A 20258-nucleotide genomic window follows, 5' to 3' on the forward strand; every position below is an offset into this window, starting at 1 on the left:
GAAAAAAAAATGTTAATACTTGCACCAGTTTTTACTCTGAATCGGTCTTGGTTATTTTTTTTTTACTTGTGTTTCAAGTAATTCCTATTATTTGTTTATTTGTTCATTCAAGGTAAACATATTGTAGTTATTGGAAAACATATGAATGGAAGACTACTGAGCTTTTGTTATGATTTGCTTCTTTTTTTTCGATTGAAAGTTATTTTATTACTTCTGTTTCAAGTAATTGATAATTTTTGTTAAATTTTAACATGGATGGTTATTATTATGGAGATAGGCCAAATGGATGGCTTTAACTGTTAATTAAAGCTGTTAGTGGATGGGGAAGTTTGCAATATATCCAAAGAAATATTTATATCCAAAGACTGATAATATCTTTTATAATTTTATGGTAAGCAATTATGGGAAATTGGCGATTGCGCCTGGCATTTATGGGAACGATTTAAAGACTGATAATATATTGTTTGATTCTCATCTTACAGACAAATTGGCAGTTCAATATTCCCCTGTTATTTAAGGTATATGAAACAGGAGAAAGTCTAGACTACTTGGATTGCATTCACATGCATTATTTCCTTTTCCTCTTGTATTTCAAGGGCCATAATTCAATTATATAGCACTATAGTTTTAATAACTTAGCAAAAATAAACTTAGTATTTACACAAATCATCACCAAGAAGCTCCCAATGGAAGTTTCAAGTTCGATTTACTCGGGACTTGGGGTTTATTTATGCTTGGAGTACTAGATGAAATATACTGCCCAAGGAACAGCGTTCATTTTCTTAACACAAACAACATAATAAAGACAAAATAGTTTGCAACACATTGCGGTGTTCAATGTTATTTAGACAGGACATTGGACTATTTTTGACGTTCCATAGAAACCAAACCAAACGTTGAGCTATCAATCAGCAGTCCAACTCTGCTTGACAGTCTCACATGCTCTCGTAATTTATCCACGCTTCGTTCTGACTATGGAAATCCAACATGAGAGATCAATCAGCAGTCCAACTCTGCTCGACTATCTCACGTACTCTCCCATTGTATTCGCGCTTGTTCTCACTAAACATCCGAGCAGCTTCAGAATTTGCAGGGGAATTAGGATTTGGATCACAAAGCAATGACTGCATACACAAAATTAGAGGAGCTTAAACAACGATGCATAGAGAGAGAGAGGACCATAAGTGGTATGCATGTTAAATTCATCAATGTCACAGCTCCATAACAACCTATCTGGATTAGAACCAAGGTTTCCTATTTAGAAGCACCAACATGTTTAAGAAGGGAAGAAGTTATCTGCCAACTGTTTATCCCGAAGCCCAATTTCTAGATGCTCTACGTGTGTAGACACACACCAGGACAAAGCTTAAACCTTATCCTATATGATGGATTAAAGGTCTGAGTCCACTTGAATGACTGATGGGATAAATATATATATACTCATTACAATGAAAGATCTACTAAAAAATGGTTCTGTAGAGCTTTGCAAAGGTATCTGGTGTTTTCACTTCCACATTTTTCATATGGAAGTTTACTACGAGGCAGGTGGTTTTGAAGCAGATAACATAACAGCTTGAATTGGAAAAAAAATGATATTTTATCCTTAGATAGCCACAAATGAAAGCCTAAAGAAACGATGGCATACCTGAATAGATGTCAGTATTGCAGCTACATCATAAATTGGACTCCACTGATTTTGTAGAATGTCCAAACAGATGCTACCATCAGCATAAACTAACAAATTTAAAGCATAAATAGGGATCAGATCAAGAAAGACTAAAACGGTTGCCTAACAATTATATAAAAGTAGAGATAAAACCTATTAATAACAAATAAGATATAATATAGATATCAACCAAGAGAACCAGAACTAAATCTGAACTTGTAAATTTGCCAAGTCAACATTGGCTTTAAAGCTTCGGTTGCATGGATGGCCGAGTGCTTATAACACAAACAACTAACAAATGATGTCCTTGTGTTTCCTAAATATTAGCTCCTATTTGGAGATTCATAAACAAATGCTACCTGCAGTTCTCCTTAAGAACCGGTTTTTAGAGTAGGGGGTATACCAATTCAGCAACCACAAGTATCCCTCACTTTCTGGGTATTAGATCTACTCGTTCACAAGTATAGTTAAAAGATCATAGTATGATGAGTGACATAAGCACAAACGCTATAGTCTCACCCTATCTATTACACCTATAATGCAAGAAAGTATAAGCTTATCTAGCATAAATATGAAAAAAGTCAAAGCTTACAATAAAAAATTTTAAGTTGCATGGCATGCAAGAATAAAAGAAAATGTAAACTGAAAATGTGGATATAGCTAAAGGGAATAGGATTAGTCTAGAGGCTTACTATTTGGATGGAACATTCGGGATACAAAACGAACAGTTGGTGGTTTGTTTGGATAATCCTCCGTAAACTGAAGAGTCAGCTTAAACGTACCTGAAAGAATAAAAAATGTGAAAACAGACATTACTTTATAGTTGTTATTAGTTTCCCTACATTATATGATAAAAAAAACCCAAAGCAATAGCTTAAATAATCCTGAACTACCATTTAAACTAAAACTCACAACAGAAATAAGTATGACTATTTTCCATCCTGGTTAGAACGTTTAAAATGAAGAGGTTGTATGGCTGTCAACATCCTTAACAATAATCTTAGGGTCATTGAATTTGAAGATTTCACAAGGTTCTAGTCCATGAAAGATTGTTCAGCTTCTGCTTCACTACTGACATGAAAAATAAGTCTACAGGCCCATTAACAATGCCACTCCCCATTGAACAAATCTAACCTTCAGCTTTTTGCATTAAGTACCAGCTCATACAATTCTCAGAAGCTCTCTTCATCTTCGGGCCAAAACTTACTCCGTTTTATAAAACAAATTCATCATTCAAAAATCCGCTCAGAAATTTTAAATAGATTACATCAACATATATTGAGCATAGCAACCTTCTAAAGAGAAAATCAAACAAAGCAACCAAACAAACATAGAAAAATTGACGCTTCAAACCAAAACACCAGAATTTACTTTACCTCCATCCCATGGGGTGTCATCAGGTCTGCAAATCCATCAAGTAAAGACATTAGCACAATTTTATAGAACTTTAACCTAAAAAGCAATTACATAAAGATTCTCTAGTCTTATTTCATAATATACCCAAATATAACAGCATTCCAAAGCATAATGTTGTTATCTTGAGGTGCACCACTAATTCCTGCAGGAGGATCTTGCTGCAACCTCTTAAAATCCCTCATCAATCTCTTCCTTGCAGGAGTTGACATCTTCACCTCCTGTAAATTTAAAGGAAGCCAATCCAAATCAATACAAAGATGCACAAAATAAATGATAAAAAAGGCCACAGTTCTTTAGCATAAACAGCAAACGAATTAGATGAAAACCGGACTTCTACAACTAAACCGAGTTTAGAACATCAGTTCTATAGCTTCACATGTAGATTGACATTCAAATCTCAATATTTACTTTGAAGTGCATGCAAAGACCCGCTAAGTCACGAGCTACACAACAAGAAGAGACTGTTTTCAATCCCAAAAGCTCTAGTTAACATCGCACGGTTCGAATTAAACTCTTCCAACTAGGAATCTCAAGCTCTAATCGCTGGGAAACATCAATTCGCACACCAATCATAAACGTTGATATTTTTATTTGCTTACAGATTACGCAATAGTGAAAAAAAAATCATACGGGGCATAAAGCACACTATTGCTTTTAAATTCTGCTCTGGACACTGATTCAGCAAATAACAACCATTAAATATGAAACTAAGCATAGAAAATTCCAGAGAATCTAAGCATAAAAAGTTAAAATTGCCATGGAAATAAGCTAAAAACACAAATCTAATTAACACCCAAGAGAAATCAATCCTAACCCAAGATCCGTAACCATGACAACGATAAAAAGCTTCAACATATCTTCGCAATCAAACAATAATTTTCCTTTGACATGTAATTACTAGACACAAATCTAAACAAATTTAAAGAAAAAAAACAAGAAAAAAATGAATCTAATTCAGGAAAAAGAAAACAAAGAAAAAAAAAAGGGGAACAAAAAGAAATTTCTTACTTTCTGGGTAAACGCGTCGAGTTAACTAGGATTCTTTTAAAGAAAGCTTCACAATCACAACGAGTTAACAACAGGGGGAAAAAAAGGGTATTCCTTCCCGAGATTTGCTCAGGAAACAAACGGAAATTTTTATCAGAGAACCATTTTTCTTTTTCTAATTTCTTCCTTCTTAATTAATTATAAGCCAATAGATCCAAAGGAGAAGATTTTATTTTCCTTTTTATTATTATAACATAAATAAAGAAAGGCGACGAAGGGTTAGCTCAAAGGTCAGCTCAGCAGTCCTCTATATATACTTCTCTTTTTTCAATGAAAATTCCATTAATAATTCTAATATTTAATATTTTAAATTTCACTTATATTTTAATTGAGTGGGCCCGTGGATGCCAAGTTGATAGCGAAATGACGCCATGCATAAAATATTCCTACGTGTAATTTTCTTTTTTTATATACGAAAAGAATAATAATACGTAATTTAATTAGTGTTTCTAGAATGTTCATTACAATTGTGAAAAAAAGATGCTCCAATAATCAAAACTTTTGACTTGATGTCGGCTGGAAAATTATAGTTTTATTTACAAAGCTTATGGTCCAAATATCTATGATCAACGGTGAAATCATTGTTCTTACATGATTAGTAACATTTTTATCTTGATTCACCTTCAAATCCAATCGTAATCATCAAATAATGTCTATACCTATAGTTATAGTTAGCTTAACATTTCTTTTTTTGATTTCAAAAAGAATATCTATAAATAATATCAATAATTTGTTTTAAGTTTCATTATATAAATTAATTCAATTTAAGTACAGTAGCTATAATCTATAATTCACATCTATCATCATACATATAAAACTATGAATTGAACCCACCATCATATTATTAAAAATTCACATTTAAGAATAAAAAAGTTGAAATAATTATATTTTTATAATTTTATAATTTATAAGAAATTGAAGTTACGTGAATTATTTAATTAAAAATAATTACAATTATTAATTAAAAATATTGTACTAGATTAAAAAATAAAATTTAATTATAAAATATAAGAAAAAAAGTTAACTTAGTTATTACTATTTACCCGGGGATTTGCTCATTTTGATGTTGACAAATTCATATAAATCTTTTTTTCAAAAGCTTTTTTTTTCTGTTTAGATTTTTGGAATAAATTAGAATTAGAATATGTTCATTTGTTATGCTTCAACATTCAAATTTGAATAATTTTTTAAACGTGATAATACATAGATACATGATTCACAATTTAAATATATGAATTTAGAATAAAAATATTAATTTAGTGATAAAATTATGTAAATTATAAAATGAACTAAAATATGACAGAAACTATTGTGAATCTCAAGTTATGAAAAATAAAATTAACATAACATAAATATACAAGCATGTGGAATTTTTTGTAAAATGAATTGCTTTGTATAAACTTATAATACCTTTTCATATGAAAATAATTAAAATATTAGAGGAATACCTTCTTTTCTTTTCTTTTTTCTAAATCGAATCCTTGCTATAAAATATGCTAAATATGTTATGATTTAGGAAATGAAAAGAATTTTAATATATATATATATTCACTGTATTAAATTACAGTAATAAATTACAAAATGGGTTTTTTATTTGAATATTGCATTTTTACTATTTATTAAAAGGTTAGTTATTTTGTAAAATACATTCTTTTCAAACTACTTTAATACTCGTGGATATCAATAGGGAAGTATTGAAAAGTACAATCAATAGTACCTCAACACTTATATGTGTTGAGTTCATAGTGAAGTTTGAATAGGAAATTTATTTGCTTGTTGTCTCAACCAAACTATTGAGTTAATGTTCAATCTATAAATATCCCACCCATTTCTCTTTTCTTTCTACTCAAAATCTTATTAAACTCTCAAACCCTCCGAAAAGACCGATTGCAAACTATGCCATCAACGTGATAAAATTTTCAATTCAATTATTTTTTAATTTTTTATTCTATTTGCAAAAATGTTTTTAAGATTTTGCTTTTGGTCATATTATTTTTATGGTTTTTTGAATAGCTAAAAGATTAATTGTTCATGCTCGACATAATTTAAAACTCTCAGAGGCCAATAAATGTATTAGAGACTGTTGGTTTATATGCAACATCTACAATGATAAAGTTCACTATGATATCGTAGTTGTTTGTTGCATTATTAGAAAGATAGAGGTTGAAAAGACATACATTTCATTTTCCATGCGGGGAAGCAACTATAATGCTACAATGTGTTGCTTTAATAACCAACCTTCTAATCGGTGGGTAGACAGTAATTAGAGCTAGTAACGCCAATGCAGTGTACAAGTGTCATCAGTTGTTGGGTGCCATCTTGTCTAAAGATAAGTTAGAGAATGAGTTAGATGTGAATCAGGTGAAATTCATGTAGTTAGAGAGGCTTGTCCAACCAACCTCTCTACTACATGCAATTGTGGAGGAGATATATTGATGTGCTAGAGATTGGATGCTTTAGATGGTACGGAGAATGTTGTTGCCAAACAAGTTTGTCAATAATGTTCATAGCATGTATTTTCAACTATTGGAGTCTTTTAATGCAATTTGATAGATTTAACTTATGTTCTACAACTCTGGCATATTTGTAGAGGGTGCTTTGTAAGGTGATGTGAAAATCGAGTAACAAAATATTCTACAAACATGGATATGTATATGGATGTTGTGGTTAGCGTTCATCCTTTCACAACTATAGGTTTTCCCTATTGCATTGAATATTTAAATAGATTTAGAGGTCACTTGGATCTTATACATTATAAGAGAGACATGACTTGGATGTGACAATAATTCAATTGACGAGCCAATGAAAATGTATGTTGATGTTGTATTTAGATTCAATGCAATTCATTATTCCTATTAAATAATATAAATGTATTTGTATATATTTGTAGTTTTGGTGAATGTCGTACCTGGACAATGCAATGTTTGTCATTGTACTAAAGACAATTTTTGAATAGTATGTGTTATTCAAGGTACGAGTGCCCGTCATCTGTTTTCACATCATGGAGGAGCAACACTTTATCCTGGTGAAACGATAGCTTGAGTTAGTCCAAAATATTTTGGTAGACCCACAAAACATCAAGCAACATTGTTGAGGAGTGAATACAATGAATGTGGCGTTGAAGAATAATAAAGGTGATAAAAATGAAACTAGGTCGATAAAAGTCTGGTTAGCCTTTGTCTCTAGAAAATTTGAATGCCAAGGTGAAGGCCCTCGCCTCTATTAGGTTTGCAAAATAAATCTTTCTCAATGGTTCTATAAGCTCTCCAATGATAAAGCCATTTGCATCTCTTGCTCCCACTCCTCGTCCTACTCCACCATTATGATATTTCTCAAAGTAAGCACCATTTACATTGAGCTTAAAAGCTTGCCTAGGTGGATAAGCCCAATTTACATGTTGCAGCCTCTTAGGAAGAATTAGATCATGAGCAAAATTTTGTAAATAGTAATTCGTATGCAAAGTCTATGCCTACTAAAATGCCACTCTAGTAGGAATAGTTTTTCCTTACATCAAAAACTTATTATTCATGTTTCAAATCTCCCATAGCAAAACAATAAAACTGGAAAAGTTATGAATATCCATAAATCTCATAGCATTTTCAGGCCAATTGATGCAATGAGTATAATGACTATAAAAAAGACTCTCATGCACCCCCAAGTATAAGGACCTCCCTAGCATAGTCACAATATCTAATGGGTCACCTAACATAGAAGTTAAAACAATCTAACTATAGTAGGTAAAATGCCATAGACAAGTCTCCACCTAGAAAGTTTAATATTTAGGGGGTCTTAACCTTTCATATGGATCACCAGAACTATCTATGTGGACTAGCACCCAACTCATTAAGGAGTAACCAATCATACCTAGATTATGTAGTGTAGACCTAGAGCTTGCATGTCTCTAAACCATAATATCCTCAAAGGTATTGTAGGAATTGGCAGTTGTAGTACAATATGCCTATCATTGTCAATAAATAAGGTACACACCATTTCTAAATAATAAAAATACGAGTTGTTGTTGATCAAATCTCTAACCATCACATCTAATTCCATATGTTGATCATAAGAACTCGAAAGCTCAATTGAATGTGAGGCGACCCACCCTATCTATTCATAAAAAGCTGAATATGATTACCATTTACCAACCTTAAAATAGCCCAATGAGAGTGTAACAGCCCAATTTTGGGTCTAGTCGAAACAGTGGTTTCGGGACTACAAATCTGAAGTATAAAAATTTATTTTTATTATATTTTTATGGTCTTTAATTTTATGGAATGATTTCGTGAAAATTTTGTTTGAAAATTTTGACGTTTGGGCACTCAATTTAGTCAAAAGGACTAAATTGTAAAAAGTGAAAAAGTTGAGTTCTACATGCTAGAGGTGTCTAATTGTTATGAAATTTTAAATTGGGGGTCCTTAAATGGTAATTAGACCATTGGATAATTTGTTGGACAAAAATGGGCATGAAATAGGTGAAATAGAATATTTTTAAGTTAGGGGTATTTTGGTCATTTAATAATTAAATGACTTAAAGGAAACCATGGCAGGGTTTTTCAAGCTTTCAAGCTTGATTGTAAATTCATTCTAGCCCCGTTTTTAATGATTTTTGTGTTTTTAAAATCCTCGTAATAAGATCTACCTATTTTTACCATTTATTTGAGTTATGATGAAGGTCTAGGTTTGACCATGCTAGAAATTTGTGCATTTTGATGTTTAATGGTAGATTATGCATGTTTATGGATGGAGAAACAACTTTTGCTAAGTGATTTTCGGTGAAAACATCCAAAAGGACTAAATTGTAAAAGTTATAAAATATGTAGTATAAGTGTATTTTAATGGAAATTGTGGGCTGCTATAGTTATGGAAATGATTCAACTAGGCTTGTATGTCAAAGAAATAGAATGAAAATAATTTTACAAGCCTAGGGGAAAAGTGTAAATATGACAAAATTTAGGGGCAAAATGCAATTTTTTCATAGTATATTTTTGGATCACATTGAATAATGTGACTAATTAATAAGCTAAGTGTGATATTATAGATAAAAAAATGAGATTCGGGCCTAGAACGACGGAAAACGAGTAATTAACGATTATGTCCCTCTTTTCCATTTTGGTGTCAAGGTAAGTTTGTATGTAAATAATGTTATGTTATGTTTATATTTTAAATATTCTAAATGCTTTGATAATGTATGAAATAAATGATTGATTCTATGGTTGTATTTGATGAAATTCGGATAAGTGAGAAAAATCCTCTTTGAACATTAGGAATAGAATAGGATACGAGCGACATGTCACTAAGGATATTTGTATGTATGTGTGATTATGTGATCCGGGTACTGGTCTAGTACGTCTACCAGTGGCTGGGTAGTCCGGCATATGTTGCGGATACCTTACAACTTGTGTGAGCAGCACTGCGTAGTTACGTCTTAACCATCAGCTTGTGTGAGCAGGCCCGAGATTTGCTCGAGAGCAAGCATTCATGTGATATAAGATATGAGGTAGCTTTAAATACATATGTGGCACTTATGTGCAAAGACTTCCTGTGTATCCATTTAGTATTCCAAGTGTCCAATGGGTATGCCAAAGATGATAAAGTAAGTGGTTATGTTACGAGATGGTACAGGTATGTACGTAAAGATTTTAAGTATTGACTTCATGTTATTGTGAGTTATGATTACTATGAAAGTGACTTTGAGATAGCCCTATGATTTTTTATTTATGGTCATGATGTAATAAATGCATGGAAACACAGTTGATGATTATATGTTAGGCCTTGGAGGCCTAATTGATTGGTGAGATAGTAAATGTTGTTCATTTGAATTGTGATTTATCGGTTATGAGTGAAAGGAAATATTGGCCTAATTGCCTATTAAAATGGTTAAGAAAGTATGGAAAGAAAGAGTTATTACAATTTGAAATATGTTGAGCTATATGTATGAAAACATGAATATGTATATATAAGTAACGTGTACTTTTACTAAGATGTTTAAAATGATGTGCTAATTATGAAACATGCTACAATGGAGAAATTACGGCTGCTAGATTGAAAGTCGAGTAATGTTAAATTATTTTGATAAATCAAAAGAGAGTAAACATGTGAATAGGTTATATTACAACCTTAAGATTTATAGCTATTTTTATATTAACTTGTGCTTATATTGTCAAGCATAGTATATGACTAGCATGAGTTGCTCATTATTTTCATATGGACTTACTAAGCTATATAGCTTACCCCTTCCTTTCCCATGTTTTATAATGCCGTCAACTAGCTCGGGTTGGAGATCGCAGGAGATCCAATCACACTATCAAGCTATCATTTTGGGTATTGATAAATTCAAGTATTTTGAGTTATGGCATGTATAGGGACTTGGTCATTTTATTATATGCGTCATATGATTTTAGCCAATGTAATGGCTTGTAATCGTCAAAGGCTTGTTTGGCTATTTGGTCATGTAAGTTGGCTTATAGTGGCAACATGGTTGTAAGCCTAAGTATATTCATATATGTGTCCATATCTATGGTGATATGATCATGGTATGCTTGATGAATGTGAAATATTTTGAAATGTGATTTATGGCATGATTGTGTAATGTTTGGAATTGTGACCTATTGATGAGATGAGGAATTTGAGTATAATTTGGTAACTAGATAGTAATTGAACGAAGCCTAATGAATGTGAGATTTGTATGTTTGATTTAGGGCTTAATAAATGTAGTGAATATGTTAGATAAAGATATAAAGTTGATATGTTTTAACTATGAATGTAGATGTTTTGGTTGCCTAAGTATGTATTGTTTTGTGCCTTTGAATTGGGGTTAGTGTATGTGTGAATATGGGTGGCACATGGCTTGGTAAATAGCCTATTTATTGTCCACATGGGTAGTGACATGGGCGTGTGTCTTGGCCGTGTGACTTCAATTTGTTCTTGGGTGACAAACAGAAAGTTACATGGGTTAAGGACACGGGTGTGTGTGACCACACGGCCTGCCCACACGGGCATGTCCCAAGCCACACGAGCTTGTGACCCCTGTTTTAGCAAAAAATTCTCTAAGTGTCGTAAAAAATTTTCTAAAGTTATCAGTTTAGTCCCGAACTGCTTCCAAAGCATGTTTTAGGCCTCGGAGGCCCATATAAGGACAATATGAACGTGAATGAAAAGTTTTAAATTTGGACAGAAATTCATGTCTCGGTTTTATATGATTGTGTGAGTTTATGTCCGGTAACGCCTCGTACCCTGTTCCGACATCAAATACGGGTAAGGTGTAACGCCCCTAACCCGAACCCGTCACCGGAATAGAGTTACAGAGCATTATCGGAGTTACCGATTTATTTATCAGATATTTCATTTCATCTAACGTTCATATTTGGAACCAATTAAAATCAAACATATTGTCCCTTAACGTACTTATTTTTCTCGATATGTTGTACTTGAATTTATTACTCGTCTCAATTTAATTAATTTCCTTGTATCAACGTATTAAAGATAATCACCTATTTACATGTCATGATAAATATCATTCTCTTGCGATTTCTTCATAAACATAAATCAGGTAATTCATTATATCGATATTTCATGCATTTAAAAATACAATTCAAGTTACACTAACTTACCTCGTTACTTGTTCATGTTTATAATTTCATTAATCTGATATCTTTTCTTTTCCACATTCAAGTCTCGTATTCGAGTCATCCGGATCTTTATAAAGAATTTTGATCGTTGTTTTCATTTATTTCATGTTCTAATACATTCAATTGATGCTCTAAATAAAATTACTATTTTACCCCTAAACTTTTTAATTAATGACGATTTCATCCTTAGGCTAAAAAAATAAAATTCTTGCAATTTAATCCTTATTTCCAGCCGTTGTTCTCAAACAAAGTGATAACAACCCATGAATTCTATAAAATATAAGAACTTTCCATAATTTCAACAATTTTCAATTTAATCCTTAAAACATGTTTTTCCCTGATCTTGAGCTAAATTAATAATTTCATTCAATTTTGTAATTTTAAATAATAAAATAATCCATTTCATGCAAATTGATCATTTCTAACATTTTTACAAAATTACCCATAAAGTTTTACTTTTATTCAATTTAGTCCATGAGCCTAAAACATGCAAATTAGCCATGCTAGATGAGTATTCATACATATTTTCCTCCTCCTCCTCTCCGCTCCACATGCTTAATTTATATAACATGCTACAAATAACAATATCAATAATTTCACTATTTACTTATATGTATATTCAAAACTGTTCATTTGCGTCATAGTTACTAAATTATTTATATCCTGAGCTACAGAACTCGAAATTAAGATCCGCTAATTTTCCATGAAACTAGACTTATGTATCTTCTTACCACAAAATTTTAAGAATTTTTGGTTTATCCAATAAGTATATTTTATTCTTTAAAGTCACCCTTATTCTGCTGTCTGACAATTCTGACCCTTCTTAACTAAAAATTAATTATCTCATTGTACAGAATTTAAATGATGTTCCTGTTTATTTATCTTGAAAATATACTCATTCATAATTCTAATCATATAAATTTAAGCCCTTAATTATTTTTCTCCAATTTTTGATGATTTTCCAAAGTCATAACAGAGGAACCCGAAATCATTCTGACCTTATCTCACAAAATTTACTGTATCTCACAATTTAAAATTTCATTTCTTACACCATTTCTTTTATAAGAAACTAGGCTCAATAGGATTTAATTTCATATTTTATTTAACCTCTAATTCTATTCCCACAATTTTTGGTGATTTTTCAAATTTAGACTATTATTGTTGTCCAAAACTGTTTTAGTGCAAGGTATTATTTACCATGTTTATAACACCCTTATTTTCTTTCTCTACACTATTTTTCATTACTTTCTCTTATTTTCTCTTCACTAACATGACAAGAATATACGACCATATATAAGAAAACTCTAAATCAACATCAATTCCATGCTTTTTCAACAATATTAAACTTAAAAATATATTGAAATCTTGATGTTCTTACCTTTTCTTATTGACTTCAATCTTTAACTTGATTTTTCTCTCTCCTCTAGCTTCTATTTCTTGAATCCAACTTGATATTCTTGCTCCCCATCATCTCCTTGCTATCTTTCTCTCTTGATGGCTGTGGAAATTCTTTCAATTTTTAGGTGAAAATAATGAATTTTTGGTGGAAGGACTAAATTGTAAAGAAAGAAAACTTCTTTTCTTCTTCCTCTCTCATGTTGGTTTGCATGGGAAAGAAAAGATGATGATTCTTCATCTTTCTTTCCTTATATATACTAAATAAAATAATAAAATAATAAAATATCATTTAAAAATCAATTTAAAGTATTAATAAACCAATATTTATTTATTTAATTTATCTAAAAAATCTCCAACATCATCATTGTCTCTAGATTTCTCTCTCTTTCAATTGACCATTTTGCCCTTAGTGATCTTTTAAAATTCCATTCTTGAATCATCACTTAATTTGGTAAAATTACAATTTAGTCCCTCATAATTCTTCACCTATTCAATTTGGTCCTAATTCATCAATTTTCCTTGGTTTCTAGATCATTCCACCCTTAAAATATTTGCACTATTAGTTCTTCAAATTTTCATATTTACACTTTAATCCCTCAAATTTTGAGTATTTACTCTTGGGCCATAAAACTTTTCTCACTTTTACAATTTAATCCTTTCTTGAATCAATATGTCATAATATACTTCCCAGTGACATAACTCAATTTTTCCTCTTCTTGTCACTTTATTTCCTTATTTTACTATATTAAGGATAATATCTTACTGTAAAAATTTTCAGGGTGTTGCATAAGGGGTGTTACAAAGAGAGCCCTAATAGCCTGTGAAATACTAGGCTAAGCATATAAAGGCTTATCTACCATTTTGGCTTTGAAAATATTACCATTGAGAAAGTACTTTGTATGGAAAACCTTGTAGGAGCATGTCATTATAGTGCAAAAAATCTCTAAACTTGTTTATCGGGTGGTGATAGTTTAAAAAGGCAAAGATCTTTAAGCCCAAGTCCACCTATTCTCTTTAGTTTGGGGATAGTATTTAGTTTAACATGGCCCGATCCTTGTCCTCTACATTGCTTGCCCACCAATATTGTTCAACGGCTTAAAAAAAACATTTGTTACAGAAAAATAGAGTAAAAACAAGACATAACATATGTCAAAATGGACTATAACACCGATTTAATGAATACCTCGTGACCTCTATAAAAAAGCAACTTACTAGACCAGATCTAGATATGCTTTTACACACTGTCTGTAATATACTGAAAGACTATAAGTTTATTCTTACCAATGAAAAATGGTATATTCAAGTATCTATAAGGATCAAACTCCTCTCAAATACCCAACAAAGTGAAAATGCCGCCTCGCTTGTAACGACTCAATTTTTAATAGTATCGAAAAGGGTGGTTTTGAAACCTTATTTTCATAAACTAAAACCGTAAGTATAAAATAGGAATATTTCTAGAGTTAATATGAGAATATATTGAAGTTTGGTTAAGTAATTTAATCGAGAAATTAGATAATTAAAACTCAAGGACTAAATTGTAAAAGTCTAACCGCTATTAAGTTTTAATTTAGAAAATGCTTAGGGACCTAGTAGTAATTATCCAAAGGATTAAAAGGGTTAATAAACCAATTTTTGACATGAGTTAGTCGATGATGATAGATTCCACTTAGATTAATTAATAATAAGATTAGTATAATTAAATTAATTAAACCAGATTAATTAAAGTCTAATTATAGTATAAATATAAAAGTTAGTGGAAATTTCATCATCTTCTTTGCTCTCCCACCATCCACTATAGATGAAAAACCAAGAAATCTTCAAAACTTCATTTCACATTTAACTATCAATTGGGTAATGTAACCAAGCCATTTTCTTGAAATTTGTATAGATTTATGATCACGGGTGCTTAATTTAGCTAGCCCGCATATAAATTTCTTTAATTGTTAAGTTTTTAACAATATTCTATTGTAGAAGAATTGATGAATTAGGCCTAAAATTTATAGATATTAAGCTTAGATCATGATAAGGACTAAATCATAAAGTTAATCAAGCTTGTTTGATAACATTGAAACATTAGAGACTAAATTGAATAAATAGAAAATCTTTCATGAATTATGTCGTGAATAGAACATTAAGGGTCCCTAGTAAAAGAATGTGAAATTAGATTTTGATCTGATGCTAAATACCAAAAAATATGCATATCTCGAGTATAGAGATTAAAATGAATAAAATGCAAAATATGAGTGTATTCAAAAGAGGGATTAATTAGGGTCATTGGAACAACCCGTTTTTAGTAAAATCAAAACAGTGATTTTGGGACCACAAATCCAAAGTAGGAAATTTTTTTATTATTATTTTATGGTTTAGAATATGATAGAAATACCGTATAAAAATTTTGTTAAGAAATTTTACTGTTTACATACTTAATTTGATAAAAAGTACTAAATTGCATAAAGTGCAAAAGTTGAGTTCTAATAGATAAAGGTATTAAATAGCTATAGAATTTTAAATTAGAGGTCCTTATATAGTAATTAGCCATTAAAGTTGTTAGTGGATAAGCATGAATAGTCATCATTGGAATTTGAATGAAATATCAAGGTTAATTTTGGAAATTAGTGATTAAAGTTATAATAAATTAAATAAAATAAACTATTATTATCATCTTCGACCAAAGTTAAAAAAAGAAGAAGAAAACTTAGCCATGGAAGCTTGAAATTTAAGCAAGCTTATTTTGCTCAATTAGGTATGAATTTTTGTCTCGTTTTTTATGATTTCTATGATTCCGAGATTGCAGTAGCTTGATCTAGCTAGCTCGGGGATTAATTTGCAAAATTGTTAAAGTATTAGGGTTTTTCCGTTGACGAATATGCTTGAATTTTGAATTTTGATAATAGAAAATGAATGGTTGTTATTAGATAAACAATTTTTGTAAAGAGAATTTGATGAAATTATCAATTAGGGGTTAAATTGAAAAAGGTGACAATTTTTTTGGTAAAATTTATGAATTTGTGAAATATATAGGCTGCTATTAATATGTACAAAAAATTGGCTAGGCTTGAATAATGATTAAATTGTATGAATTTCATTTTTCGAGCCTAGGGACTAAATTATAAAGGAATTAAAAGTATAGGGCAAATGGTAGTTTTTTCAAAATTCCATGTTGGATTAAATTGAACGAAAATTATATTGAAATGAGTTAAATTTATTTGTATAGATCCTGTTAGACCTCGCTGTAAAAAGAAAATATCAGATTAATCGTTTTTGTATCTACGTACATTTATCGAGGTAAGTTCGTGTAATTAAATTGTACATTTATATGTTTTAAATTGAATATTTGTTTGTGAATTGTATAATTGCCATGTATGAATACCGATTGTATATTTGACAATTACCGAGCCCTGTTTGAACCTTAGGAATCCGTAGGATACAAATGACATGTCATTAGGGTTACCAATTTCAGCTGTTATGAGCTTATCGATACTCAACTCACATGAGCTTACTGTTACTCAGTTCGGAGGAGCTTATTGTTATTCAACTCGGAGGAGCTTATCGTTATTCAGCTCGAAAGAGCTTACCATTTACAGCTCGTATGAACATACATGTACATGAATTGACGGATTACATTTTAGTACACCTCGTGTGTAGTACCCGCGTATCCAATGTTATTCTAAATGGTTCAACGGGCATAGTTCTGTTACGAGATTATATGAGTTCGATATGAACTATTACTGGTATTTACATGAAATACATGAAATGTGATTATTTAATGAATTCAACCATGTGTGTTGGAACTTATATGTGATTTTCATGGCTAATATATCGATGATCATGTGTTTAGGCTTTTGGTCAAATTGGTTGAGATATGCTATGTTTACTTACCTATTTTATGGATATATAGTACGTTAAATTCTGTGATATGCGAACTTACTAAGCTTAAATGCTTACTCTATGTTATTTTTCTATGTTTTATAGTTATTCAGAAGCTTGTTAGTTTTGGAAGCTTGTTAGAGCTATATCGCACTATCCATCAACTCTTTTAGTATTTTTGGATATTTAAATTCAGTTATAACTGCATGTATAGGTTAATTTGGCCAATATTGGCATATAAGTGTTTTGTTGAGATTAACCATTTATATGGCTTGTGTTTGATATATTTTGATGTGTATATATGTGGCATTATCATGTTTGATGTGTGATTAATATAGTAGAATGAAATAAAGAAAAATATGGTTTGAATATGCATATATGTATTTGGTCATTTAGGTAAGTTGAGATACTTGGTTGACATGTTTTCAAGTTGTCATTGAGGTGCCTAAGGGCATATTGGTTGTATGTAGTGATATTTCATGTTTAAGACTTGATTTTGGATTGTCTTGAATGCCTTGTTATGGCTTGTTGATGTGCAAAAATATTGTGTTAGGTTGGTGTCAAATTGGGTGAGAAATGTGGCTTGGAAATTGGCCTATTTTTGTCCACACGAGCGTGTGTCTCAACCGTGTGTGACACATGGCTAGGTGACATAGCCGTGTGTCCCTTGTATCTTTTTAAGATTGCAAGTCAGTATGCTCACACAGCTTAGCACAGGGGGGTGTGACTTGGCCGTGTGACCCAAGTCAGAGAGTTACACGGGTATGGACATAGACTAGGACACGACTGTGTGTCCCTATTTCGAATGCCCACATGGCCTGAGACAAGGACGTGTCTCCTAAAGTTGTGGAATAAGCCTTGAAAGATCTACTTAATTTTTTGTGTTTTGAAAGGTAAGTTATTATGGAACTAACTACCCTTCCTTGTTTGATAAGTGTCCTTATATTTATTTTCATTTCATCTATGTTTGAACTTATGCTAAGATTATTGTGGAAATTGATGTAACACCCCTAACCCGTATCCGTCGTCGGAGTAGGGTTACGAGGTATTACCGATCAATACACATCATTTAACATACATAACTCATACATTTATGCATTCATGCTCAAATACCATTTAATCACAAACACATTGTCCCTTATAAGGGCCTACGAGGCCTTAAACATGCTTTAGAAGTGATTCGGGACTAAACCGATAACATATGAAAATTTTGGAAAATTAAAAAAAATTCAACCATACAGAGGTCACACACCAGTGTGAACAGGCCATGTGCCTCACACGGCTCCAGACACGCCCATGTCTCAAGCCGTGTGGAAATAGGGCATACATACTGACTTGTATCACATGGCCGAGGACATGCCTATGTGCCAGGCCGTGTGAAAACTGGAGGGTATACTAACTTGGCAACATGGCCGACCACATGCCCGTGTGTCTAAGCCGTGTAATTCACTGACTTGATTTCTAAGCATCATCAGGGGACACACGGCCGTATACCATGACCGTGTGTCGCACACGGCTGAGACACACACCCGTGTCTCTACCCGTGTGGACAAAAATAGGCCATTTGCAAGGCCAATTTGCCACCCAACTTCAATGTACCTACACAAGGCAAAATATACAATTTCTATACACAAAGGGCAGCCAAAATCAATCCCAATTCATGCACAATTCATGCTACAATAAGACCTTTCTCAAGCTTACATCCACCATAATTCAAATAACCATTTTAACTTCCATAATGTCTTGGTTACAACCATGCCAAAACAAACCATCTCACAAGGCTTTATAAACGTCTTACAAAAGTCATTAACAACGATTTCTAATCGCTAAACACATGTCAATATTAACATTATTTACAAGCCAAATCTCATGGCTATAATCACAACAAAAATACCACATCTAGCCTATACATGCCATATACCATAAATGTATAATTCAAAAGTACCAACTTAGATGTTTGATAGTGCGATGATGTTCCCGATGACTCCCAAATCTGAGCTAGCCTTGATTCACTATAAAACATAGAAAAATAACACGAAGTAAGCTTCATAGCTTAGTAAGCTCATATGTGAATGTAACACCCCTAACTCGTATCCGACACAGGATTAGGGTTAAGACGTATTACCGGACATATTGAAACATTCCATGATCATTTTGCAATCATAAATCATACATCACCATATCATAGTCAAACATCATCATAAAGTCCCTTCCTTAGGTCAACGAGACCTTAAACAAGCATTAGAAAGAGTTCGGGACTAAATTGAACACGTACATTTTTTTTAAGTTACATTACATGCCATTCAAATTCCTAACATATATCAAAGTCATATTACACCTGCTTCATCGAATCTATGTTCGAATCAAAAGTCTTTCACCTTTATGGTATTCGAATGATCAACTATTAGCCAAGCATATATCATTAGATTACATATAGCAAGCATATGTCAATACATCTATTTCGTTAGCTGAATAGTAACATATTAATTCATAATTTCTGCACTTATGCATATTATAACCAAACGAATTACATATGCCTAGCCATTATTTCATAAACTATTCGGCTAGTACATTAACTTATAAAATTTATACCCATTACAATAAAATAGAATTTGGTCATTCAAACATATACCTATTCGGTCATATCACATGGTTAAAATTTCAATAATATATAAGATAATAACTAGCATCATTTCAAGACTAAATATACCTCTTTTCACATTACAAATTTATGCGCATATGACATAACAATCTGAACCATTTCTCGAACATCCATACTAAAGCATATCATGTCTATTTCGCATACTATAATTATGTCTAAACATCACTCTTACAACATCAATTGAGACGTATAAAAATCGAACCTAAATACCAACCATTTAAACATAATATATATACAAACTTGCCATCACAAGCTGAATCTAAAAAGCCAACTCACAAGTGATTATGTAACACCTTTACCTGTGTCCGACGCCGGAACAAGGTATGAGGCATTACCCGACTTAATCGTTCACAAACATGCAAAAACCGGGCTACAAAATTTCTTTTAATTCAAAACTTTTCACTAAAGAAGATCAGTTCTGAGAAGGTCACAATCATTACATTTTCTCGACCTCACCCCCTTACCAAAGTGCTGTTGCGCCCTGTTTCAAGGGCCATTTTTATTAAGTTGGTTTAAGGACCCGAGTTGGTTCCGAATGGCTTCCAATGAATGTTTGAGGCCTCGTAGGCCCATA

At 31.9% G+C, this 20258-nt stretch overlaps 1 protein-coding gene across 2 annotated transcripts; it reads right to left on the reverse strand.

Moving 5' to 3' along the window:
• Window positions 1–754: 754 nt before the first annotated feature.
• Window positions 755–4401, reverse strand: LOC107920403 (ubiquitin-conjugating enzyme E2 2). Of its 2 annotated transcripts, none has more exons than XM_016850109.2 (6): window positions 4091–4401; window positions 3167–3300; window positions 3043–3068; window positions 2359–2448; window positions 1646–1734; window positions 755–1124 (listed from the first exon to the last, which is right to left on the reverse strand). In XM_016850109.2, the coding sequence occupies exons 2-6, from the start codon at window positions 3289–3291 to the stop codon at window positions 996–998; spliced, it is 459 nt and encodes a 152-aa protein (XP_016705598.1). In that variant the 5' UTR covers window positions 3292–3300; window positions 4091–4401; the 3' UTR covers window positions 755–995. The 2 variants fall into 2 exon arrangements, with proteins under 2 accessions (XP_016705598.1, XP_040939089.1); XM_041083155.1 differs by lacking the exon at window positions 4091–4401 and adding an exon at window positions 3897–4083.
• Window positions 4402–20258: the final 15857 nt, after the last annotated feature.

The sequence above is a fragment of the Gossypium hirsutum genome, chromosome A12 (genome assembly GCF_007990345.1).
Source record: "Gossypium hirsutum isolate 1008001.06 chromosome A12, Gossypium_hirsutum_v2.1, whole genome shotgun sequence".
In the NCBI taxonomy this organism is placed as follows: domain Eukaryota; kingdom Viridiplantae; phylum Streptophyta; class Magnoliopsida; order Malvales; family Malvaceae; genus Gossypium; species Gossypium hirsutum.

Coding starts and splice junctions, on each gene's coding strand:
- LOC107920403 (XM_016850109.2), bottom strand. CDS start 3,291: ATGTCAACTCCTGCAAGGAAGAGATTGATGAGGGATTTTAAGAGGTTG. Junction 3,069..3,166: donor TGGAATGCTGTTATATTTGG/GTATATTATGAA, acceptor ATGGATTTGCAG/ACCTGATGACACCCCATGGG. Junction 2,449..3,042: donor TGACACCCCATGGGATGGAG/GTAAAGTAAATT, acceptor TTATTCTTTCAG/GTACGTTTAAGCTGACTCTT.